At 47.8% G+C, this 25,419-nt stretch overlaps 1 protein-coding gene across 1 annotated transcript in view; it reads left to right on the forward strand.

Moving 5' to 3' along the window:
- The window catches only part of MROH1 (maestro heat like repeat family member 1), a gene marked incomplete in the record, with an annotated part of 402,473 nt that overhangs the window by 60,991 nt on the left and 316,063 nt on the right, over positions 1-25,419 (forward strand). Inside the window, 4 exon segments of the mRNA XM_029592292.1 lie at positions 2,106-2,204; positions 8,331-8,482; positions 10,071-10,211; positions 14,291-14,383. Of these exon segments, the coding sequence (XP_029448152.1) occupies positions 2,106-2,204; positions 8,331-8,482; positions 10,071-10,211; positions 14,291-14,383 (485 nt within the window).

Genomic DNA, 25,419 nt, shown 5'->3' on the forward strand with positions numbered 1-25,419 from the left:
ATATTGATCACTAGTTCCATTTGGTTTAGAAGTTGTTTTATTATATCTAGGTACATTTATTTATTTATTATTTATTTATAGATTTTTCTATACCGGGGTACGTAAATAACATCACCTCGGTTTACATTCAAACAGTAATTCAGCATTGCGCTTTACAATATAACAAGGTAACTAAACGAAAAACAATACAGTATATAACTTTATATTAATAGAATATCAGCAATATATGAGAGATTGTGGCAGGAAGAGTAGTTGAGGATTCAGATCATTGATAGTAGACTTTTTTAAATAGCCAGGTTTTAAGGTTTTGTTTAAATTTACATGTTGGCTAGGTTTAATGTTTTCTCAATTGTGTCGTCAATTGGGAGTACTAACTGAATATCATCGGCGTAGATATAGTGCGAAATTCCTAAACCTGCTAGTAGGTGACATAAAGGTAGCATGTATATGTTGAACAATGTAGCGGATAGGGAAGATCCCTGTGGGACTCCCGTTTGAAGGTTTATTTTCTCTGACATTACTTCTTTGATTTGCACTTGGAAGTATCTGTTATTTAGGTCTGCTTTAAACCATTTGATGGCATCAGTCAACCAAGCTTCTTATTTATTAGTGGTGTTTTTTCTCTCTCTCTCTCTTAACATAGTAATGACGGCAGAAAAGGACCAAATGGTCCATCAGGTCTGCCCAGCAAGCTTCCCAAGGTAGTATCTGCCGCTCCGTGCAGCTTTACCCCCATGTTCCTCTGCCACTCTGTCCAAGTTATCCCCATGTTTCTCTTAAGGGTAGTAACTGCTGCCCCGTGCAGTTATCCCATAAAACATTTACTGCTAGGAACATTGTTCTTGATAATTCAGACGGTGCTGCTTGACGAACTTTGCTTATGGACTTGGCCGTAGAAGCCGTCCTGTGCTTTCTCCCTTATGTCTGTGTCTCAGTACCCCAGACCGTAAAAGTCAGGGCTCGTGATTGTTGTCTCTGAATCCAATCCCTCTTCCCTTCCCATCCACTGTCAAGGTGGAGAGCGATGTTGCAGTTGTGTCAAAACCATCAAGGCTTATCGGTTAATTGAGTAATCTCATGCTTTCTGTTAAGGAAAGTAATTGCTGCTCCTTGCAGGTTTCCCCCATGCTTATCGGGACCCTCATTGGTGGTTGTTTAAATCCAATTCCCCTTTCCCCCCTGCTGTTGAGGAGGAGAGCAATGTTGCAGTTTTGAGTCTCTCATTAGCTGAAAACTAAACAGAATGGGTGGGACCTTCGTTTTCAGTTTTTATTTTACTTTGCCTGGGAGTTTCAGTATTGGACCAAAAACACAGTCCGTGGAAAAACGACTTTATCACTCACAGGCAAACCATCAGTGGAAAAGTCATTTTTCTACTGATTTCTTTTTTGTTCGGACATTGAGATTCCCGGTCAAAATAAAAAAGAAATCTCTTGACAACACAGGTCCCAAAGCTTGGGAGAGAACCTCAATAGAAACCTTCCTGTCTACAGCAGCAGCAACATCTGTGGGATCCTGGCAGCAGAGAGTGGCAGTGATCCTGCCCCCCCGGGGTTGACGTGTGACCACTTTGAAAGTTGTGCCTGTGTACCCAACGTAGGTACGAGGAGCAGACTGGACGGGCACTGCCCTCCCTCCCCTCCCCCTTTTACCCCCACTGAGCCTGGGAGAGGGGGCAGTAATTATGCAGGGAAGGCCATGAGATGCTTTGATCATTGACCCCCTGCCTATTACTCCGTCATTTAGTGCTGCTGGACCTGTGCACCTGAGTTTCACACACAGGACATATCACTGGTGTTAGTGTCTCCAAAACCGAAATGCAGTTTGCCTTTAGAGAAAGGGAGATCTGTTTATAATGGAGGCCCAATAAGGAACGGTAAGGACTGAGAAGTCTTGCTTCGTTATGCAGATGTGCGCAGCTCAGTAAGTTTCACGTAGCGAACTATGCCACAAAAGTCTTAATCTAGAGTATGGTAACCCTGCTACCTTTTTCCCTGTCACCATAAGAGGAAGAGAGGCCAGCTCTGGCAGGCTGCCGTGTGACGAATGCCTCCCGAGTCTGAATCACGGCACAGCTGATGCGTCTTTCCTCCCTTTCCACGCAGTGTTCGGCATGGTGCCGTTCCTAAATTCCATCCTCGGCACCATGCTGCCCATGCTGGGTATGGCTAAGCAGGACCAGATGAAGATCGTCTTTTGTACTGGTAAGGAGAGGCAGCCCTTGCAGGGGTGGTGGAAAGGCCAGTGGTGACTCCAGAGGAGGAAGGTGCAGGCTCTTCTGCTTAATATGTGTAAATAGCTTCAAGTGCCAGCTGTCATAAGTACGATGCTGCATGGGCTGACCCTGGCTTGCTTAGAGAGATCATGTGAATGTGTCCCAGCTGTCGAGGTGCTGCCCTACGTGGTGATCATGCTGCTGCGTGCCTGTGTTCTTGCCTTCAGTGTGCAGCTCTTCACTACCATTTCTCTCTCCTCTCTCTTTATACCACTCCTCATGCACCATATGCTTGAAACAGATCTCCTCTCTTGACTTCCTTAAATCCCACCTTTCTTAGCGTCTGGAGAGATGAAGCCAGAACCAGTGGATTATGCACCTCTACCAGCAGATGGATAATGAGCAAGCTGATGTCACGATATACATACCCATAAGAACATAAATTGCCATGCTGGGTCAGACCAAGGGTCCATCAAGCTCAGCATCCTGTTTCCAACAGAGGCCAAACCAGGCCACAAGAACCTGGCAATTACCCAAACACTAAGAAGATCCCATGCTACTGATGCAATTAATAGCTGTGGCTATTCCCTAAGTAAACTTGATTAATAGCAGTTAATGGACTTCTCCTCCAAGAACTTATCCAATCCTTTTTTGAATCCAGCTACACTAACTGCACTAACCACATCCTCTGGCAACAAATTCCAGAGCTTTATTGTGCATTTAGTGAAAAGGAATTTTCTCCAATTAGTCTTAAATGTGCTACTTGCTAACTTCATGGAGTGCTCCCTAGTCCTTCTATTATTCGAAAGTGTAAATAACAGATTCACATCTACCCGTTCTAGACCTCTCATGATTTTAAACACCTCTATCATATCCCCCCTCAGCCGTCTCTTCTCCAAGCTGAACAGCCCTAACCTCTTTAGTCTTTCCTCATAGGGGAGATGTTCCATTCCCCTTATCATTTTGGTTGCCCTTCTCTGTACCTTCTCCATCGCAACTATATCTTTTTTGAGATGCGGCGACCAGAATTGTACACAGTATTCAAGGTGCGGTCTCACCATGGAGCGATACAGAGGCATTATGACATTTTCCGTTTTAGTCACCATTCCCTTCTAAAAATTCCTAACATTCTATTTGCTTTTTTGACTGCTGCAGCACACCGAGCTGACTGTTTTAAAGTATTATCCACTATGATGCTTAGATCTTTTTCCTGGGTGGTAGCTCCTAATATGGAACCTAACATTGTGTAACTACAGCAAGGGTTATTTTTCCCTATGTGCATCACCTTGCACTTGTCCACATTAAATTTCATCTGCCATTTGGATGCCCAATCTTCCAGTCTCACAAGATCTTCCTGCAATTTATCACAATCTGCTTGTGATTTAACTACTCTGAATAATTTTGTATCATCTGCAAATTTGATTATCTCACTTGTCGTATTCCTTTCCAGATCATTTATAAATATATTGAACAGTAAGGGTCCCAATACAGATCCCTGAGGCACTCCACTGTCCACTCCCTTCCACTGAGAAAATTGCCCATTCAATCCTACTCTCTGTTTCCTGTCTTTTAACCAGTTTGTAATCCACGAAAGGACATCGCCTCCTATCCCATGACTTTTTACTTTTCCTAGAAGCCTCTCATGAGGAACTTTGTCAAACGCCTTTTGAAAATCCAAATACACCACATCTACCGGTTCACCTTTATCCACATGTTTATTAACCCCTTCATAAAAGTGAAGCAGATTTGTGAGGCAAGACTTCCCTTGGGTAAATCCATGTTGACTGTGTCCCATTAAATCATGTCTTTTGTATATGTTCTGTGATTTTGTTCTTGAGAATAGTTTCCACTATTTTTCACGGCATTGAATCTGATCCTTACACTCTTGAGGGTGGGGAAATGCCTCCGGGACTGGAACCATATAGGACTATGTTGCGGTTCTTTCATAGAGATGAGTTACCGGCTCTGATTTCCCAGACATTAAAGATGCCGGGATTGCCTGGGGCTGATTCCTTGCTGAGCCAATGAAAAATTCCATTTTGGTTTCTTTGCGAAAAGTCTCTCTTTTTTTTTTTTTTCTTCCCTGTTATGGAAGCCTTTCAAGAATTGATTGATCTTGAATGGGGCTCCCCGGAAGCTAATTTCAAAGGGGGTCAAATCATGGAAGGCCTGTACCCCCTGGATCCAGTGGCGAGAGAACAGTTGCGCTTTCCAAAAGTGGACGCGCTAGCGTGTGCCGTCCCTAAGCAGATGACTGCCCTTGTGGAGGGAAGTGCAGCCTTGATGGATGCTCAGGATAGAAGGATTGAGGCCATCCTTGAGCAAGCATTTGAAGCAGTGGCGATGACCTTGCAGATTGCTTCTTGTTGTTCCCTGGTGGCTCACTCCTGTTTACGTCTCTCTCAGGAGGTCGATGAATCTGGAGTGAATTCCAGGGCAGTAATGGAGCCAGCAGCCCCTTTTTGGCAGATGTGGGCTGTGATTTGGTCCACACCTCAGTCAGAGGGGGTGGCTTTAGTAATAGCGGCCAGGCATCAGTTATGGCTAAGAAATTGGATGGCCAATGCGACCTCCAAGACTAACCTTACGAAGTTACCTTTTAAAGGCTCGCTCTTATTTGGGAGTGAATTGGATAAAATGGCCAATAAGTGGGGCGAGTCCCCGGTTCCTTGGTTGCCAGAGGATAAGAAGCAGACACCGCACTCCTTTTGCATGACAGGTCGTGCTAGGAGATCCAAGCGTTTTTGACCTTAGAGGAGCAGCTTTTCAGAAGATTCAAACTTTTGGCGGGTCCCGATACTGTTGACCGAGACAGCCCAGACGGGGTGCAGGCTCGGGTAATGGAACCCCGAGCCTCCCATTGAAGGTGTGCCGACCCACCCCTGGGAATAGGAGATAGGGGGTCCCCTCTCTCTCTTTTATTCAGAGGTGGGTCGAGATCACGTCAGACCAGTGGGTCCTGGAGGTGGGATGAGATGGATATGCACTGGAGTTTCGCAGTCTTCCTCGGGACATTTTCATGGTGTCTCTTTGCCAGTCCCCACAGAAGAGGCAGGCGATAGATTTTCCATTGTCAAGGCTCCTCAGTGTGAGGACTGTGGTTCCAGTGCCCACATCTCAAGAAAATACTGGCCGATAGTCCATTTTTTTTGTCATGCCCAAGACGTGGAGGGCTTTTTTCATCCCATCCTGTATTTCAAAGGGGGTCAACTGTCATTTGTGGGTGACTCGTTTTTGCATGGAAACCTTGCACTCAGCGATAATGGCCATGCAGTCAGGGGAATTTCTGACCTCTCTGAATCTGTCTGAGGCATATCTGAATATTTTCATCTGGCTAGAGCACCAATGTTTACTGCGATTCGTGGTTTTGGGTCATCATTATCAGTTATGAGCGCTGCCTTTTGGTCTGGCCACTGCGCCCAGAACCTTTTCCAAGGTTATGGTGATGGTGGTGACAGCAGAGTTGAGAGAGGATGGGATCCTGGTACATCCGTAGTTGGATGACTGGCTGATTCGGGCCAAGACTCTGAAAGAGAGTCTCCTGGTGATATGCAAGGTGATCTCCTTGTTGTAGGAGCTCGGTTGGTGGTGAACCTGGCCAAGAGCACTCTTCAGCCATCTCAATCGCTAGAGTACCTCTGTGTTCGGTTCAGACCGAAGCAGGGAGGGTTTTCCTGCCAGAGGATCATATTCAGAAGTTGATGGTGAGGTGTGTCTGTTAAGAACATAAGAACATGCCATGCTGGGTCAGACCAAGGGTCCATCAAGCCCAGCATCCTGTTTCCAACAGAGGCCAAACCAGGCCATAAGAACCTGGCAATTACCCAAACACTAAGATCTCATGCCACTGATGCAATTAATAACAGTGGCTATTCCCTGTTGGAAACAGGATGCTGGGCTTGATGGACCCTTGGTCTGACCCAGCATGGCAATTTCTTATGTTCTTACTTAGCTGATAATTTCCTTTTCTTTAGGACAGACAGATGAATCCATCTTCCTGCCCTTGGTTGCCAAATGATTGTGCTATGGTCCTCCTGCGTGGTTATGTATTACAGGGCTTACTGGAAAGTGTTAATCCAGTCCCTAGACTCGTGTTGATGCATTCTTCATCTGAGCTCAGTGTTTCCTGTTGGCTGAGTACTGGAATGGTTATCTGTTATTAGTCTAGCTTTTGCTAGTCTGTCCACAGTTGGCTTTTGAAGAGAGTACTGGCAGGCTGGGGTCACTGCAGGGGTGTATATATATACTGTGATGTCAGCTTTGCTCTGTCTCCATCTGCTGGCAGAGGTGCATAACCCACTGGTTCTGGATTCATCTGTCTGTCCTAAAAAAAAAAAAGGGAATTATCAGGTAAGTAGTAATTTCTCATGTCTGAGGCTGCTTTTAAATTTTAACCCTTCATTCTCCCGCTTACAACCTCATTAATTTTTACCCAGTATCATAGTAAGTGAAACTCTGTAGGTTTGTCTTGATTAGATTGTAAGGCCTACTGAAGAGAGTCTGTCTGTTACGTGTTGTTTCTACAGTGCTACATGTGTTGAGAAGCGCTATGGAAGTGTTTAGTAGTAGTTTCACCTGTGGCTGACAGGGAGCCCTTGCACAGAGACTGAATCAGGGGTTTTCGGTGACAGAAAATCACCGAGGCTCTCCTGCTCAGGCCCTGGCTGCAGGAACTGTTCATTCCTGGGATCCCACGCGTTCCTTTTCCCCTCTAGCGAGGGGGGAGATGTCTTTTTTTTCTGGTCCTGGTTCTGGCAGCAGTAAGAGCCTGTTTGGTTGCACGCGTCTGCCCTCGACGTAGGGCATTTTCGGCACTGTTGCCGAAAAGCGTTTTGCAAGTGCTCCCAGAAACCTGCGCGCCTTTAAATCTTATCTCACAACGCCACAAAAGAACGAGCAAGAAGAAAGGACAATCTCGAGGGAAAGAGGAGAGAAGCAGCGGCTGAGGCAGCAGAGTTTGTAGTATCCTACCTCCAGAAATGTAACCCGATCAGGGACCATACGGACCAGAACCAGAACCTGATAGGTGTCCCTGGTGCTCCTGCACCTTCTCTTGATTTATTGTGATGATTTAATTTTTCCCTTCTTTTCCTGCATTACTTTGGCAGCCTGTAAAACTGAATTGCCACGAAAGTGGTCTTAATCTGCTACATCCCAGCTGCCAGCCGTAGGTAAGATAGGGGACCTTACGTCTCATCTTCTAAGTATGAATAGCTTAGAGCAGGGGTGCTCAAACCAGTCCTACAGGCCCCCCCCCCCCAGCCAGCCGGGTTGTCAGGATATTCCTAATGAACCTGCGTGAGAAATATTTGCATACGCAGGAGGCAGTGCATGCAAATAAATCTCATGCATATTCATTAGAGATATCCTGAAAACCTGACTGGCTGGGGGGGGGGGGGGGGGGCATAGGACCGGTTCGAGCACTGCTGCCTCAGAGGAGGAGAAGGAGAGACATGGAGGATATGATAGAGACATTCAAATAACTCAAAGGCATAAAATCTGGCACAAGAAGAGGGGGTGCTAGGAAATTAATAAGAAAAAAACCGAAAGGAGCTTTTGCAAAGGTTAAAGGTTTGCATGAGGCGTAGACATTGTTTAAAAATACCATTTTGGAAGTCCGGATATGTATTCCATGCATTAAAAAAGATCGAAGGAAGACCGAGTGACTCCAGGATGGTTTAATGGTAAATTAAGAGGCAGTTAAAATTTGGGAAATGCACAGCATGGGAGGACATGCATTTCTCTTTCTGTTTCTCCACTGTTGCATTGCATGCAAGCTGTCTTGCGGTTTCTTCGCTATTTTTGTCTCTGCATCTTTCTGGTTCCAGTCTGTGGTCACTTGTCCTGATTTCCTGGCACTGTGGAATGGGAGCAGCTAGGATGCTTTGGTCTTTTTTTTGCCACTATCTGCTATATTAACTGTGTTTTAGGTAAAGAAAGCATCTTTCCTAGTAGCAGACACATCAGCCAGAAAGCTTTAGGAATGAAAATGCTCTGTGCCCGAGCAGTAAACGGAACGCACAGCAGGGATTTGACTTGCAGAGTAAACCTGTCTCAATGTGCCAGGCTTCATCCTGCTTCCTGGCGGGACGTTGACTGCTCCTGTTTTGCGTAGCTTTACAGAATTTCAGCGAGAGCATCCAGGAGTATCTCGCTAACCTAGACAAGGCCCCTGACCCCACTGTCAGGAAGGACACCTTCTCCAATGAAATCTTCCTGGCCTTTGACCTTCTCTTCAGCAACTGGCTACAGAGTCGGGAAATCAAGGTACGCGACTGTCAGAGCATTTTATTTATTTATTTATTTATTTATTTAATTTATTTATTTAAGTTCTTTTAATATACCGATGCTCAAGACCAGGTCTTATCATACCGGTTTACAATAAACTAGGGGGAACCAATTAACAATGAAAGCAAACTGTTACATTATAACAGGGAAAGTGGAACTAGGCTGTTAGAAAAGAAGGATAGGTTAAACAATTACTAGCTGGAGAGAAGGGCATATAAGCAGGAGAAAGTGCTTACAAGGTAGGAATTATATACAAATTGACATTGTATATACATCCATCCATCATCCATGTATATACAAATATATACAAATATATATCCATCCATCATCCATGTATATACAAATATACAAATATATACAAATATACATCCATCCATCATCCATGTATATACAAATATATATCCATCCATATATATACAAATATATATCCATCCATCATCCATGTATATACAAATATATATCCATCCATATATATACAAATATATATCCATCCATCATCCATGTATATACAAATATACAAATATATACAAATATATATCCATCCATCATCCATGTATATACAAATATACAAATATATATCCATCCATGTATATACAAATATACAAATATATACAAATATATATCCATCCATCATCCATGTATATACAAATATACATCATCCATGTATATCAAATATACAAATATACATCATCCATGTATATACAAATCATCCATGTATATACAAATTTACATTGTATATACATCCACCATTGTATATGCATCACATCCAGCACAGGGGAGACAAGGGTGGGTGGGGGGGGGGGGGGGCAGCCCTTGGAGTCTTGTAGCCCCAGAAGACTGCAGTTTATCAAACCCATACGACTAGTCTTCTAGGATTATGAACAGGCTTTTTTAGAATATGCACTATTTATTTATTTATTTATTTATTTATTTAACACTTTTCTATACCGACCTTCATAGTTAAAGACCATATCAGATCGGTTTACATCGCATTGGGGAACAATAACAAAAAACAGTAGATTTACATGATATATCTGCTTGTTTGATCCAAGAATAAGGTCAATATAAAAACAAATCCGACTAAGTAAGTTAGCTGGGTAAAACGTATCTATCTAATTTACATAGGATATTCAGCAGCAGCAGCTATGCTATCCCCTTAGAAATCGCAATTTAGCCGGGTAAGTCTTATTCACCATTGAGCAGGACTAACTTATTCAGTTAAGTTGATCAGATATCCGGGTAAGTAGCTCCTTCCCGACGCGCCCTTTCCCTCCCGCCGCCGGGTAAGTGGTGGCTGCTGAATGCGGCCTGATGGTCAGCTGGCGCCACTTGGCCCGACTGAGTGTCTGTGAGTCTGAGGCCTGGAAGAGCTGAGGTGTCTCGCACAGCGGGCGGCCGCCTCTCACCGCGAGTCACTTGGGTCGTAAGCTGCACTAGAGCCCCTGACTTAAGAGTCCGTCGAGACTGTTTTCGTCCCCCAGGGAAGTGAGGCTCTCTCTGTCAGTTGGGGTAATTTAGAAATTCTCCTCCTCCTTTTATCTTCATTAATTCTCCCTTCCCCCTCCAGGTAAAGCTGGCTGTGATGGGAGCTCTTGGGCAGATGACCCACTTGTTACCCAATGAGAAAATGGAGGAGCAGCTGCCGCGCCTCATCCCAGCGATGCTGTCCTTCTACAAGAAACACACGGAGAGCTTCTACATCAGCAAGGTGAGGCCTGACCACGTCCTCTACGGCAGCTTGCAGCGGCTTGTCTGGCCCTTTGAAGTCACTGCTCTACTCTAAGCAAACTAAAACCTCTTAATATTAGTAATTGGTACTTGTAGGAAACCTTTTCCCTTTTCGGTTGCTGTGTTGCGATGCTGCTTGCGAGCTAGGCCCAAAAGCAGCCTCTTACCTTGCAGCGAGGCCCGGAGGCTGCCACTTCTGACACCGCCGATGTTCCTCCTCAGCGCGGCCTGGAGGTTGTCGCTGCCCGCGGTGGGGAGCTGCTGCTGTCCAGGCCTCTATGCGGTCAGGAGACCACCGACAATCCTCTTCTATGCAGTGGGTCAGCCACCGCCGATGTCCATTTTCACGGCCTGGAGGCCGCCGTCATCTTCACCATCTCTGTTGCGGCTCAGCACCATCTCTATCTGCTTCTCGCGGACCGGAGGCTGCCGCCAAAGCTCCTCCTCATGCAGCCTGGAGGCTGCTGGCACCTCCTGCCATCTTTACGGCTAGCCCACCGCCAATGTTCCTCTTCTGCGGCCTGGAGGCTGCCCCCAACTCAAATTTCTTCGCGGCCTGGAGGCTGTTTCCGATGCCCTCTTCCACGGCCAGGAGGCCACCCCGGAGCTCCTCTTCTTTTTGCGGCAGGCAGCCGCCGACATCGGACCTGTTTCCTTCCTTGCGGCAGGACGCCGCTCTCCAAGGTCTTGCCCTCCTCCTAGGCGCGTGGCCCGCCTCTCTGCTCCAGTTAAAAGGCCAGCAGTAGGCAGACCTCCTGGCTCCTCTTGCTGACGTCCCCAAGGCGTTTCCTCTTCAGCCCTATAAAGAGGGCCATCCTTCAGTCAGTCATTGCCTTCGTAAAAAGCCAATCATGGAGCTGGACTGCTCCTGGATCCTCAGTTCTAGCTCTTCGTTCCAGGAGACCTCTGTGATCCTTCCTCACTTCTTCAAGACACTCTGTTCTTCGTTGGTGTTCCTTGTCTTCATCTGTGGTTCCTGAACCTTTCTCTTCATCTTCGTTGCATGTTCTGGTCTCTCGTCGGATCCCATCTCCCTGTCTCCAGATATCCAGATGTCCCTGTCTTCCAATATCTTCATCTGTCATGTTCCAGATGTCCCTGAGGTCCTCCTTTTTAGAGGTCCCTGATGCCCAGATGCCATAGATGTCCAGACGCCTTGATGTCCTGGTGTCCCAAGGTACCGGTGTCCTTTTGTATCCGATGTCCTATGTTCCAGTCCTGATGTTTCCAAGTTCCAAGTCTCGGTCCTGATGTTCTTGTTCTGATCCTGAAGTACCGTCAGTTCCTGGCTCCGGGTTCAGCTATGTCTCGCCCCGGACCTCATCTCCAGTTGACCTTCCCTGGGAATAAATCCGTATCTATCCGGTGTCTGTTTCTGGTGGCTGGTGCCTTCTTCCGGTTGGATATGTCTTCGAGCATTGCCCGGTTTCCTCCTTTGTCCTGAGCCTCAGTCCTGTGCATGTTCCGTTCTGCTCTCCGCATGGTCTGTGACCAGTCTCCTCAGATTATGTGGGGTGTGCAGTGGTACAGGGTGGTCCGTGACCAGCCAACGTCGGCTGTGTAGGGCGCCCTGAGGGGCAGTGCCAGTCTAAGTCTCTGAGTATCCTGAGTCCATATCCTCGTCTGAGTCTTTCCAAGTTCCAAGAGACATAAGAAAATGCCATATTGGGTCAGACCAAGGGTCCATGAAGCTCAGCATCCTGTTTCCAACAGTGGCCAATCCAGGCCATAAGAACCTGGCAAGTACCCAAAAACTAAGTCTGTTCCATGTTACCGTTGCTAGTAATTGCGGTGGTTATTATCTAAGTCAACTTAATTAATAGGTAATGGACTTCTCCTCCAAGAACTTATCCAATCCTTTTTTAAACACAGCTATACTAACTGCACTAACCACATCTTCTGGCAACAAATTCCAGAGTTTGTGCGTTGAGTGAAAAAGAATTTTCTCCGATTAGTTTTAAATGTGCCCCATGCTAACTTCATGGTGTGCCCCCTAGTCTTTCTATTATCCGAAAGAGTAAAATACCGATTTACATCTACCCGTTCTAGACTTCTCATGATTTTAAACACCTCTATCATATCCCCCCTCAGCCGTCTCTTCTCCAAGCTGAAAAGTCCTATCCTCTTTAGTCTTTCCTCATAGGGGAGCTGTTCCATTCCCTTTATCATTTTGGTCGCCCTTCTCTGTACCTTCTTCATCACATTTATATCTTTTTTGAGATGTGGCAACCAGAATTGTACACAGTATTCAAGGTGCGGTCTCACCATGGAGCGATACAGAGGCATTATGACATTTTCCGTTTTATTCGTCATTCCTTTTCTAATAATTCCCAACATTCTGTTTGCTTTTTTGACTGCCGCAGCACACTGAACCGACGATTTCAATGTGTTATCCACTATGACACCTAGATCTCTTTCTTGGGTGGTAGCACTTAATATGGAACCCAACATCGTGTAATTATAGCATGGGTTATTTTTCCCTATATGCATCACCTTGCACTTATCCACATTAAATTTCATCTGCCATTTGGATGCCCAATTTTCCAGTCTCACAAGGTCTTCCTGCAATTTATCACAATCTGCTTGTGATTTAACTACTCTGAACAATTTTGTGTCATCTGCAAATTTGATTATCTCACTCGTCGTATTTCTTTCCAGATCATTTATAAATATATTGAACAGTAAGGGTCCCAATACAGATCCCTGAGGCACTCCACTGGCCACTCCCTTCCACTGAGAAAATTGTCCATTTAATCCTACTCTCTGTTTCCTGTCTTTTAGCCAGTTTGCAATCCACGAAAGGACATTGCCTCCTATCCCATGACTTTTTACTTTTCCTAGAAGCCTCTCATGAGGAACTTTGTCAAACGCCTTCTGAAAATCCAAGTATACTACATCTACCGGTTCACCTTTATCCACATGTTTATTAACTCCTTCAAAAAAAGTGAAGCAGATTTGTGAGGCAAGACTTGCCCTGGGTAAAGCCATCCTGACTTTGTTCCATTAAACCATGTCTTTCTATATGTTCTGTGATTTTGATGTTTAGAACACTTTCCACTATTTTTCCTGGCACTGAAGTCAGGCTAACCGGTCTGTAGTTTCCCGGATCGCCCCTGGAGCCCTTTTTAAATATTGGGGTTACATTGGCCACCCTCCAGTCTTCAGGTACAATGGATGATTTAATGATAAGTTACAAAACCCATTCCGTTCGTGCCAGGCAGCTTCTTGGGCTGAATGCCAGCTGGTATCGCCACAAGAAATATGTAGAGCTGCTACATGGAAGATGCTCCATACATTTGCTCGTCCCTACTGCTTGGAGTTTCAGGCAGTGGGGTTCTTTGCGCGGGACTCTCAACGTCCCATCCCGTCTTGGAAAGCTTTGGTACATCCCACAGCCTGAACTGATCCGGGTACGAACAGGGAAAGGAAAATTTGGTTCTTACCTACTAATTTTCGTTCCTGTAGTACCACGGATCAGTCCAGACGCCCGCCCAGGGAGGGCTTCCGTGAAGAATCTGCGCTAATATTCAGAAGGCTAAAGAAAAAGGCTACAGGTTGCTTTCTTGTGCAAAAGGGAGTGATTCCCATACGGTCTGTTTTTACAGTTATTGCTTGATTCATTGTTGTTGTTGTTGTTGTTATTCTTGTTCAGCTTGGATAATCTTTACACTGAAGGGATGCAGGTGGTACACCAGGTTAAGAGAGGGTGCCCTTCAAGTTTTTCTCTGTCTCCATCTGCTGGAAGGGAGGCATAACCCACAGTCTGGACTGATCCGTGGTACTACAGGAACGAAAATTAGCAGGTAAGAACCAATTTTCCTATAATTTTCAGCTTCCTGAAACAGTGCAAGATTCTGCTCATGAAGGATAAGGGGTTGTGTGGCATTGAACTAGTTGGAGAAACAGGAAGGGTGACTACCTGGCAGCCTTTACCTACTCCTCAGTTCCCGTTCCATGACATGACAGTCTGCATCTTGCAGTATTATTACCTTTCTTATGACTTACCCTTACTATGGCTTTGGATGTGCAATGACGGCTGCTCTCTTCTTGTTCACTCAGAGCCTGTGCCAGGTACTGGAAGCTTCGGTCAACATGGGAAGTCGCAGCCTGGAGACGCAGTTGGATCCTTTACTTGTGGCTCTGCATTTTCAGGTAAGGGTTCCCTTCAAGACAAAGTCCTTATGGGTTGTGATCCCGTCAAGAGGACCAAGCGAAAAAGATGCTGTAGTCCATGAGTTTTTAGTTGCCTATAAAAATGGAGAAATGCACTGCAGGGTTGGTTTGGCTGAAAGATAGGTCCATCGAGTTTAACCATCTTCTAATTTCCTGGTAGCTTTGCTGTAATCCAAAATGTAGTGCATCTAGAGCCAGTTTTACAGCACGGTGAATGCAAATTCCTATTGCCTGCAAATCTGGTGACGGCGTGCTGCCTGTATTGAAACCCCAGGAGCAGGGCTGGACCCAGATGAGGCAGGAAGAGAAGATCATCTTCCTGTACCGGCCACCTTCCCCTCGGGATGAGCCCTCAGATGCTCTTAGTCGGCAGGACCTGGACAGCAGGGACACACGATGAGACACCCAGGGAGTTTGAAGGGATCCCACAGGAGAAGGGCAGGACTACTGCAGGGACTGGAATCAGAAAGGTGCCCATTAAGACAAAATCGAGACCAGGAAACATGGAACCAAGGTAGAACCAGACCAAAACACAGGAGCAAACTAGAACAATAGGAAGGCACATAAGACCCAGACTAACATGAAATTAGTGACCCGATAGTGGAGCCCATGCAAGGCCACAAATTAGGGCTGAGGATCAGAATGGGAGAGCACAAGAATCAAGCTGGATGTGAGACTAGAGCTGGGAGCATAACAAAGACCAAGAATAAGAGCAATGAGAGGCCAAAACTAGAACCAAGCACTGGCACCGAGCATAGTGTGAGGCTGGCTTATAACTTATCCAGCACCAGAAGAACATGGCTGCCAGCAGGACCTCCAGACCTTCTGAGAAGCCAAAAAGGCTTGGATAAGTTCTTGGAGGAGAGAAGTCCATTACCTGCTATTAAGTTCACTTAGAGAATAGCCACTGCCATTAGCTATGGTTACATGGAATAGACTTAGTTTTTGGGTACTTGCCAGGTTCTTGTGGCCTGGATTGGCCTCTGTTGGAAACAGGATGCTGGGCTTGATGGACCCTTGGTCTGACCCAGTATGGCAATTTCTTATGTTCTTAAACACCCTTTATTTTCAGGATATCCATAATAAGTATGCATGCACTGCCTCCGTTATCTGGAAATCTATCGCATGCACATTCATTGTAGGTATCCTGAAAACCTGGCCTGTTTGTGGCTCTTGAGGACTGGAGTGGGCCACCCTGCCATAGACCCTGGAGGACTAAGCAGCTAATATACATGGCCCACCGAGGGCCCCTGCTGGTGGGAGGCAGGAACTGCCCCAGATCCTCACAGTTGATGCTTGGATCAGCACTATTCCCTAGAGTTTAATTGTCATACTTTCCACAGCTCTTTCTTTCCTGTCTTCAAAATGTTCAGATAAATCAATTTTTTGGGTTGCCATGAGGGGACCGATAGCCTGGCTAGTGGGCTAACCTGACAACACAGGAAAAGAGCAAAGCTCCAAGAGGAATGGCCTGAAGGTAAGGTGCCGAAACGATGCCGCTGGAGGGCCAGTGAAAGGATTGCTGGGAAGCCAGGGTTCAAACCCCCACTGCTGCTCCTCCTTGTGACTTTGGGCAAGTCACTTCCCCTCCCTCTGCCTGGTTTACTAAGCCTTTTCCCCAATGACACAGAATGGGAGTAAATTAGGCCTTCAGATTGTGAGGCCTCTGGGAACAGGGAACTACCTGCTGAGCCTGAAATGTAATCCACTCGGAAACACCTGACCAGTCATGAAAGGTGAGATACAAAAATAAATAAAGGAGCATGAAGGCTGCCCAGCTTCTTTGGTTCTGTTTCCTGACTCTGGACCTGACCTGTTTGTCTGCAGCCTTACTTGCCGTGCATCTGGACTGGGCCTAGCTGTCTGGGGAGCTCATCGAGCTTTGGCTTGGTCCTGGGATTATTTGCCAAAATCAAAGCTGACCACTTTGTAACTGTTCTCTAGTAAAACCTGAAGTAAATGCCTATCCCTGGGCCTGACCCACTCGTCTGTCACTTCTTCTGGAGCCCATGAGATGCAGTCCGCCATTCCCTGCTGGCACCACCGGGCAGCTCGAGAGCGGTGGTGGCAGCACCCTCATCCCAGGAGCCGCCTATGAAGGGTGGCATGGGTGTGAGCCCTTTGTGCCGCGGGGTAGTTGACGCATCCCTGAGGGTGAACCCCACGAGGCCCACGCCGTTAGCTGGCCAATGGGCTCTGTAGCGGGCAGTCTGGCGCTTCACCTTTACCAGCCGCCTCCCCTACAGGTTGAGCCCTTGGCTTCTGGCAACCAGCAGGACTTAGGTGGATCCCTAGGGCGGTGAAGATAACTGAAATCCAAAAGCACACCAGGGTCAGGAAAGGCAGCAGACTAACAGAATCAGAAACAGGCAGCTACCAATTGTGGTCAGGTCCAGGCAAGGGGGCCACGATCTGGAGAGTCAGGCCAAGGCTGGACAAAGACACACTGAAGACACTGGACAAGAGGGATACAATAAGACGAGGCTGGATGAAGAAAGCTGGAGAAGGCAAGGCTGGAATGCACAGGAATCAGGAACGCTAGGCACCAGGAACTACTTCAGGAGCAGGAGACCCGTTCCTGAGGTGAGGAACTGCTGCGGGGCCTTAGCTTATATAGGCCAGGAGGCACCACTCTGGATTTCCCGCCACAGTGCACGTATTAGGTTCGCACATGTGCGCACCTATGGGAAGGCTTCAAGCTACACACTCTCACCCTTCTTAGTTGTCTCTTATCCAAGCTGAAGAGTCCTAACTCTTCAGCTGTTCCTCAAAGGGGAGCCATTCCATCCCTCTTATCATTTTGGTCGCCCTTCTCTGTACCTTTTCTAATTCTTCTATTTCTTTTTTAAGAACATGCCATACTGGGTCAGACCAAGGGTCCATCAAGCCCAGCATCCTGTTTCCAACAGTGGCCAATCCAGGCTACAAGAACCTGGCAAGTACCCAAACTCTAAGTCTATCCCATGCTACTGATGCTAGTAATAGCAGTGGCTATTTTCTAAGTCAACTTGGTTAATAGCAGGTAATGGACTTCTCCAAGAACTTATCCAAACCTTTTTTGAACCCAGCTACACTAACTGCACTAACCACATCCTCTGGGAGCGAATTCCAGAGTTTAATTTTGCATTGAGTGAAAAAGAATTGTCTCTGATTAGTCTTAAATGTGCTACTTGCTAACTTCATGGAATGCCCCCTAGTCCTTCTATTATCTGAAAGAGTAAATAACAGATTTACATTTACCCGTTCTAGACCTCTCATGATCTTAAACACCGGAATCATATCCCCCCTTTTGGTTGCCCTTCTCTGTACCTTCTCCATCACAATTATATCTTTTTTGAGATGCGGCGACCAGAATTGTACACAGTATTCAAGGTGCGGTCTCACCATGGAGCGATACAGAGGCATTATGACATTTTCCGTTTTATTCACCATTCCCTTCCTAATAATTATCCCTAGCATTCCTGAACATACCCAGATCAGTCCAGAAAAGTGGGTTGTGCATCCCTACCAGCAGGTGGAGTCAGAGAGCAATTAGACCTTTGGGCACTGCTACATAATGAGAGCGCCACCTGCAGTCCCTCAGTATTTCTCTGACTCCAGCGGGTGGTACAGATGCACACCTGCATTCTTTAGTTATATTTTTTATTTAGTTTGAATTTAATGTTTTGGTTTACATTCACTTCCTGAAGTGTTAGGCGCCTTCGTGGGCCATCCCTCAGTAGAAGCCGGGCGTCCGGGGAATTGGATATTCCTGTCAGGGTTTCGCCCGCCACAGTTCGGTGTCTGACGACCAGGGGCTCCCGGCTACTCGCCACCATCTCTGCTACAGCTGCTCCCTTGTCTCCTGCAACAGCTTTTCTCTATGTCTTGGTAAAGTTTATTTAAAAAAAACAAAAACAAACTGTTTTCACTGCGGCTGACTGACAGTCTTCAGTGCCTGAGGTAAGGAGAGGTGCAGGAGGGGACCGGGTCTTTTAAGGCCGGCTGGGGAAGCTGTCAGCAGTGTTCCCCTCAGCTCCCGGGGCTCCGGGTCGTTTTCTGAGGGCAAGGGTGAGTGTCTCTCAGCGTGACTCATTTACTCGCTGCTTCCCTGCTGGGGGCCTTGCGATTTCACCATAGACAGGCTCCTTTCCCGTGGCACGGCTGCGCACGTTTTTTTTTTCTCCTCAGCCGGTAGTCTCTTAGCCTGCAGCACGAAAAGTTTGTTTTTCCGGCCCGGCGTCACTGAAATTTTCTCCCCGTCAGCGTTTCTTTTTTTATTCGCGCCCTTTTCTATTTCACTTCAGACTATCAGCGCGCTGCTGCGGATGGCACCGAAAACAGAATCGCAGGCCTGCTGCGCGTGTGGGTCACGTGGTCAGGCGTTAGATGCGGCCTCCTTATGCGCAGCGTGTTCCCCGGGGTTAGAGGGCTCTTCAGGGCTTCTTGCCTCCTCACTCGGGGAGGGAACGTCTGTCTCGCCTTCGGCTTCACGGGAAGAGGATTCTCCACCTGTTCTAGCCCTGGTGAGGGAAGACCTCACCGGGGGAACTGATGATATCACCCCAGCCGACTCTCCACTGGGGGAGGGGGACCCGAAGGGGTTTTCCCCAGAATTTGTCCTCCTTATGCACCAGGCTTTCCTGGCAAAAAAAAAAAACGCTCGGTAAAGCGGCCAGGTCTCCTGGGGGCATGTTCGGACCCGCCTGAGAAAAGAGGTCAGGGTCCGGACCCTCATCAGTGCCTCTCTGATCAGGCTCACCCCACAGGGGATTCTCCCCAGGGTATGCGAGACCTGATCCCAGGGTCTGGGGCGATGCTGGCTTCTGGGTTAGTAGGGGCGGCAGACCCGGATCCGCAGCTAGATCTGGCTAATGCGGCTACTGATGATCCGGATGAGCCCGATGACCCTCCTGCGGAGGGGAATGACCCCAGCCTGGTGCGTTTGTTCAAGCGGGATGAGTTATGACCCCTTATTCCCCAGGTCCTTGAAGTTCTGGGACTTAAGGTTTCTCAAGAAGAATCTGACAATGAGGGCATCAATCCAGTCCTCGACGGCATTAGGGGTCCCACAACATCTTTTCCTCTGCCTAAGAAGATTCATAAACTAGTGACCTGGGAGTGGGAGACTCCTGATTCCGGCTTGAAGGTGGGCAGAGCTATGGCGAAACTGTACCCGTTATCGTCTGATGTTTTGAAGTTACTGAAGATTCCAAAGGTGGATGCCACAGTCTCGGCAGTCACGAAAAAGACCACTATCCTGGTTGTTGGGGCGGCTGCCCTTAAGGATATGCAGGACCGCAAGCTGGAAATCCAGTTGAAGCGAGCATTTGAGGTTGCCACGCTAAGCCTTTGGGTGGCAGTTTGCGCTAGCCTCATGCAGCGGGGCTGTCTGTGTTGGGTCCAGGAATCTGCTGCAGGGGCCGGTACGGGCGACAGTGGGGCTCTGCAGTCCGCCTGCCTAGAAGCAGGCATCGCTTATGTTGCAGATGCTTTGTATGATCTGGTGAGGACCTCGGCGAGAGGTTTGGTGTCAGCGCGGCATCTCCTCTGGCTGCGAAATTGGGCAGTGGATTTGTCCTCCAAGTCCCAGCTTTGTAATCTACCCTTTAAGGGCAAGCTCCTGTTTGGGGAGGATCTGGATAAGCTGGTAAAGCTGCTTGCCGAATCCAAGGGCAATCGGTTGCCGGAAGATAAAAGATCTTCTAAGAAAGTCTTCCCTCCTCAAGCTAGGTTTTGGGACTCTCGCCGCACCTCCTGCTTTTAAACCTGCTTCGGGGCGCCAGCAGTCCTTTCGAGGGGGTCGCCGGCCTGGAAGAGATTTGGGACATCTTGGTGCAGGAAGTAATAAAAACCCCCAATGAAGCCATGAGCACCCATTCCGTCATCAAAGCTGTCTGAGGCAGATTATCCAACTTTTACACGGAATGGGCAAGAATTACATCAGACCACTGAGTCTTAGAAGTGGCAGGAACAAATACATTCCCTTCTTTGAAAGAACAGTCCCACAGTGTGGCATCATCTTCAGGTCCTGGGCTCCATGGCTTCAACCTTGGACTTTGTTCCTTGGGCGTTCGCTCACTTTTAGACCTTTACAGTGTGCGCTTTTAATCTTGCTGGAGCCTAGTGTCGGAGCAATTCCATCTACCCAATGCCTTTACTTCCGGAATCCAGAGCCAGTCTGTCATGGTGGCTGTCACTGGACAATCTGGAATGGGGGGTGGATTTGGACACTCCAAATTGGCTGATAATCTCCACCAATGCCAGCCTCTCAGGTTGGGGGGCGGTGTGTGCAGACAGGTCTGCCCAAGGGCTCTGGTTGGCGATGGAAAGATCCTGGTCCATAAACCGGCTCGAGACCAGGGCTGTTTGTCTGGCCTTGCGGGCGTTTCTTCCCTGGATCCAGGCCAGAATGGTGCGAGTCTTCTCGGACAATGCGACAACGGTGGCGTACATCAACTGGCAAGGCGGGACTTGAAGTCCCGCCATAGCACTGGAGGCACATCTTCTGTTCACCTGGGCGGAGCGCCATCTCGAGGGCATTGCCGCATCCCATGTCGTGGGAGTTGAGAATGTGCAAGCCAATTATCTCAGCCGTCAGCAACTAGACCCAGGGGAATGGGAACTATCTCTCGAGGCGTGGAATCTCATTTGCGCCAGATGGGGAATTCCTCAGCTGGATCTGATGGCAACGCAGGCGAACGCAAAAACAGTTTGGTTTTTCAGCCGTCGCTGAGAACAGGGCTCAGTGGGCATAGACTATCTCGTCTATGCCCACTGGGGATTCTTCTGTATACCTTCCCGCCCTGGCCCTTCATAGGTCGGCTTCTCTGTCTCATAGAGCAGCACCCGGGAAGGGTGATTCTGGTGGTGCCGAAGTGGCCATGTCGTCCGTGGTTCATGGATCTGGTACGCTTGGCTCTAGAGGGTCCACTTCAGCTGGCTCATCTAACGCATCTGCTCTGTCAGGGCCCATATTTTCGGATCAGGAGGATCGCTTCTCTCTCGCGGCTTGGCCTTTGAGAGGCGACGTTTACGCTTGAGGGGTTATTCAGAACAAGTCATTTCCACCCTACTACAGGCGAGACATCTGGCCACCTCTATGGCCTATGAGAGAGTTTGGAAGCGCTTTGAGACATGGTGTCATCAGCGATCCTGTGACCCTTTAGCGGTGCATGTTCCTCAGGTGCTTAACTTTCTGCAACAGGGGCTCGCTAAGGGCTTGCCGTTCAATTCCCTTCGTGTACAAGTTGCAGCTCTAGGTGCCTTGCGGGGAAACTTTGACGGCTGTTCGCTGGCATGCATCCGGATATTGCTCTGTTAAGGGGGTGAAACATTTGCGCCCTCCCATCCGTTTGGTGTGTCCGGATTGGAGTTAGAATTTAGTCCTGCGAGTTCTATGTGGTGCTCCTTTCGAGCCTCGTGGAGTTTCCCTGAAAGATCTGACTTTGAAAACGGTGTTTTTGGTGGCCATTTGCTCGGCCCGTCGGATCTCAGAGTTACAGGCTCTGACTTGTCGGGATCCTTTTCTTCGGATTTACAACGTTAAGGTATCGTTAAGTACGGTTCTGTCCTTTTGTCCCTATGGTGGTTTCAGCCTTTCATGTCAATCAAACTGTGGAGCTTCCAGGGTTCCCTACCTGGTCCCGGGAGTCTTCTCAGAACAGAGACCTTCATCTTTTGGATGTGCGGCACGTCTTATTGTGTTATCTGGAGGTTACCAATGACGTGAGATGTTCCGATCATTTGTTCGTTCTCTTTGGTTGCCGAAAGAAGGGGGACAAAGCGTCAAAGGCGACCATATCTCAGTGGATTAAGGAAGCCATTTGCGCGGCATACATAGCCCAAGGGTGTCAGGTGCCTTTGGGTCTCAGAGCTCATTTCACTAGGGCTCAGGCTACTTCCTGGGCAGAGTGTCAGTTACTGTCACCTCAGGAGATCTGTAGGGCGGCAGTGTGGTCGTCTATTCACACTTTTATGAAACATTACCGATTGGACGTTAAGGCTTCTGATGAACCATCCTTCGGGGAGAGTGTGCTTCGTGCGGGTCTTTCGGGTTCCCGCCCAGTGTAGGATTGCTTTGGTACATCCCACTTGTCTAGACTGATCTGGGTATGTTCAGGAAAGGAAAATTGGTTCTTATCTGTTAATTTTCATTCCTGTAATACCACAGATCAGTCCAAAGGCCCACCCCTTTCTTCAGATACCGAAAGACTGTCTTGGTCAGAACCTGCTTAAGTTTTTTTTTGTTGAAGCTCCTTTTTTGCAGACATAATTCATGGAGCAGTTTTTAGCAGTTGTTCGGTCTGGATTTTGCCAGCAGCAAAGTGGTAGTATGGAAATTTGGTTGGGTGCTACCCTTCGTTATTTAGTTCTGTTAGCATGGGCTTGGGTACAGGTCAATACTGAGGGACTGCAGGTGGCTCTCTCGTTATATAGCAGTGCCCAAAGTTCTAATTGTTCTCTGTCTCCATCTGCTGGTAGGGAAGCAAACCCCACTTTTCTGGACTGATCTATGGTATTACAGGAACGAAAATTAGCAGGTAAGAACCAATTTTCATTTCTGTTTGCTTTCTTCACCTCCTCTGCATACTGAGCTGAGGATTTCAGTGCATTGTGCAGAGTGATTCCAGGTGCTTTTTCTGGGTGGTGACTCCTAATGTGGAGCCCAGAATTCTCCGTGGACAGCAGTGGCCGTCAGGGGATTCAGTGAATACCCAGCCCTAATCTATTTTCTTGCAGAGAGAAACCAAAACCATTTCTGAGCCGATGTGGCTCTCATCCACGTGATCCATTTCCTTGCCCTCATAGCTGGCAGCAGAGTCGTCTTTAAGTGAACAGGGTCGATCTCATAGCTCTTATCATGAGATCGGCCCCATGGCAGCAGGAGATGATGTTGCATCAAACGTGACTCCTTTTACGGCCCCACTACAAAGAAAGTCCCTGAGCTGGCAAGCCAAGGACGAGAGAAGCCCCTGCAGCCACCAGCGGAGCTCATCTCATTGGCAGCTGAAGACAAGTCCCAGCAGGCCATCGCAAAGGCCATACTGCAGTGGCCGAAGAAGAAAGGACCCGTGACTGCAGCATGACGAAGAGATGGAAAAGAGAGAGGAAGGCCCTGAGCCTGTGTGTGTGAGAGAGAGGGGAAGGCCCTGAGCCTGTGTGTGTGAGAGAGAGGGGAAGGCCCTGAGCCTGTGTGTGAGAGAGAGGGGAAGGCCCTGAGCCTGTGTGTGAGAGAGAGGGGAAGGCCCTGAGCCTGTGTGTGTGTGAGAGAGGGGAAGGCCCTGAGCCTGTGTGTGTGTGAGAGAGGGGAAGGCCCTGAGCCTGTGTGTGTGTGAGAGAGGGGAAGGCCCTGAGCCTGTGTGTGTGTGAGAGAGGGGAAGGCCCTGAGCCTGTGTGTGTGTGAGAGAGGGGAAGGCCCTGAGCCTGTGTGTGAGAGAGAGGGGGAAGGCCCTGAGCCTGTGTGTGTGTGTGAGAGAGGGGAAGGCCCTGAGCCTGTGTGTGTGTGTGAGAGAGGGGAAGGCCCTGAGCCTGTGTGTGTGTGAGTGAGCAAGCCACTGAATATGAGATAATGCCTGTGTGTGAAGGAGAGTGAGAGAGTCAGTGTGTATGTGTGTGCCTGTGTTTTATGAGAGCCACTGAATGTGAATGTGTGTGTGTGTGTTTGAGGGAGGGAGAGCCACTGAGTGTGAGAGAGTGCCCTTGTGTGAACAATAGAGAGCCACCGAGTATGAAAGAGTGTCTGTGTGTGAAGGGGAGAGAGACAGCTCTGATGTGTGTGTGTGAATGCGTGAAAGAGAATAGGCATGTGTTAGAGTTTGTGTATGGAGAAGAGAGAGAGGGTAAAGTTTATGCACTCTTCCCCCCCCCCCCCCCCCCCAAAACTAATCCAGGACAACCTCAGGATGATTGGAAATCAAAAGATCCCAGGTGTGGAGAGCAGGAGATTATTTTAGCCTTAATAGTTTTAATTCTTGGGTGCTATTTGATGTTTCTGCTGTTTTGAAATAATTTATTGGTGTTTTGGGAAATTGATGATATGATTTTAATTATTGGATGTTCTATTCGTCAGATGTTTTGAAATTTTTATTCTTTTTAATAGTATTGGTTTTGCTATTATTGCTGGTTTATATTTCTTGACTTTGTTGTTTGATGTTTTGTGAGGTATGGTAATGTTGCGCTGCATACAGCGTCTGGCTTGTTGTGGTTCCCAGTTCAGCTTTTGTCTGCACATTTCGGTTTTTGCTTTATGATCTCTTTATTCTGTATTTGTCTCCAACAGGTTTCTGAGACCTGTGGGTATATTGTGTGTAATCTTTGAGGTGTTAAATATCATCTGAATAAGATTTTGTATCCATTTTCTAAACCTGTCGATGCAGTGCTGTAAGATAATTGTAAAAATAGTTTTGCTGGGTGGCTGGAACTGGCCAGGGCTTTCTTTATTGCATGTGGCATCCTTGGGAGCGTGGCAATGTGGCTGCTCATGGCTTAGGAAAGAGGCGGCAGATTCTGGCTGTTCCCTTAGGTGCAGATGTCTTTACGGTGAAATGCAGCTCCGCCTGCAGAACTGGTAGCTCCCGGACATTAAGCATGGCGGGGTTCCTGCCTGCTCCCCAGGGCCCTGATCCTTAGGGTACGGAGAGGGGAGACTTGCGGGGCTGGTCCTTAAGGGAGGGAGCTTCCTGTAGTCTCCCTCACAAGGAGGTTTTCTTGCAATGCCTCACAGCCACGGTACATCTAGTCTAGGGGTCTGCTCTATGTCTTGGTTATTTAGACACATTTTGAAGTTTGCGTTGGAGGTTTTTTGGCTCAGTTCTGCTGGCGATGGGTGATCCAGGGATTCATGATTGATAGAACATGAAAAATGCCTTGTCCTGTAGGTGCAGCATTTCTGTATCTAGAGAATGTGTATTTTTATGTTTCTTAGGACAGTACTGGAGTGAGGGGGCAATGGGGAGAGGGCTGAAGTCGGGGGCAGAGAGAGAGTGTGCCCGCTATTGCTAATACATGGCAATCTTGTGGGGGAGGGGGCACCA

Source organism: Rhinatrema bivittatum, chromosome 2 (assembly GCF_901001135.1).
Source record: "Rhinatrema bivittatum chromosome 2, aRhiBiv1.1, whole genome shotgun sequence".
Classification (NCBI taxonomy): domain Eukaryota; kingdom Metazoa; phylum Chordata; class Amphibia; order Gymnophiona; family Rhinatrematidae; genus Rhinatrema; species Rhinatrema bivittatum.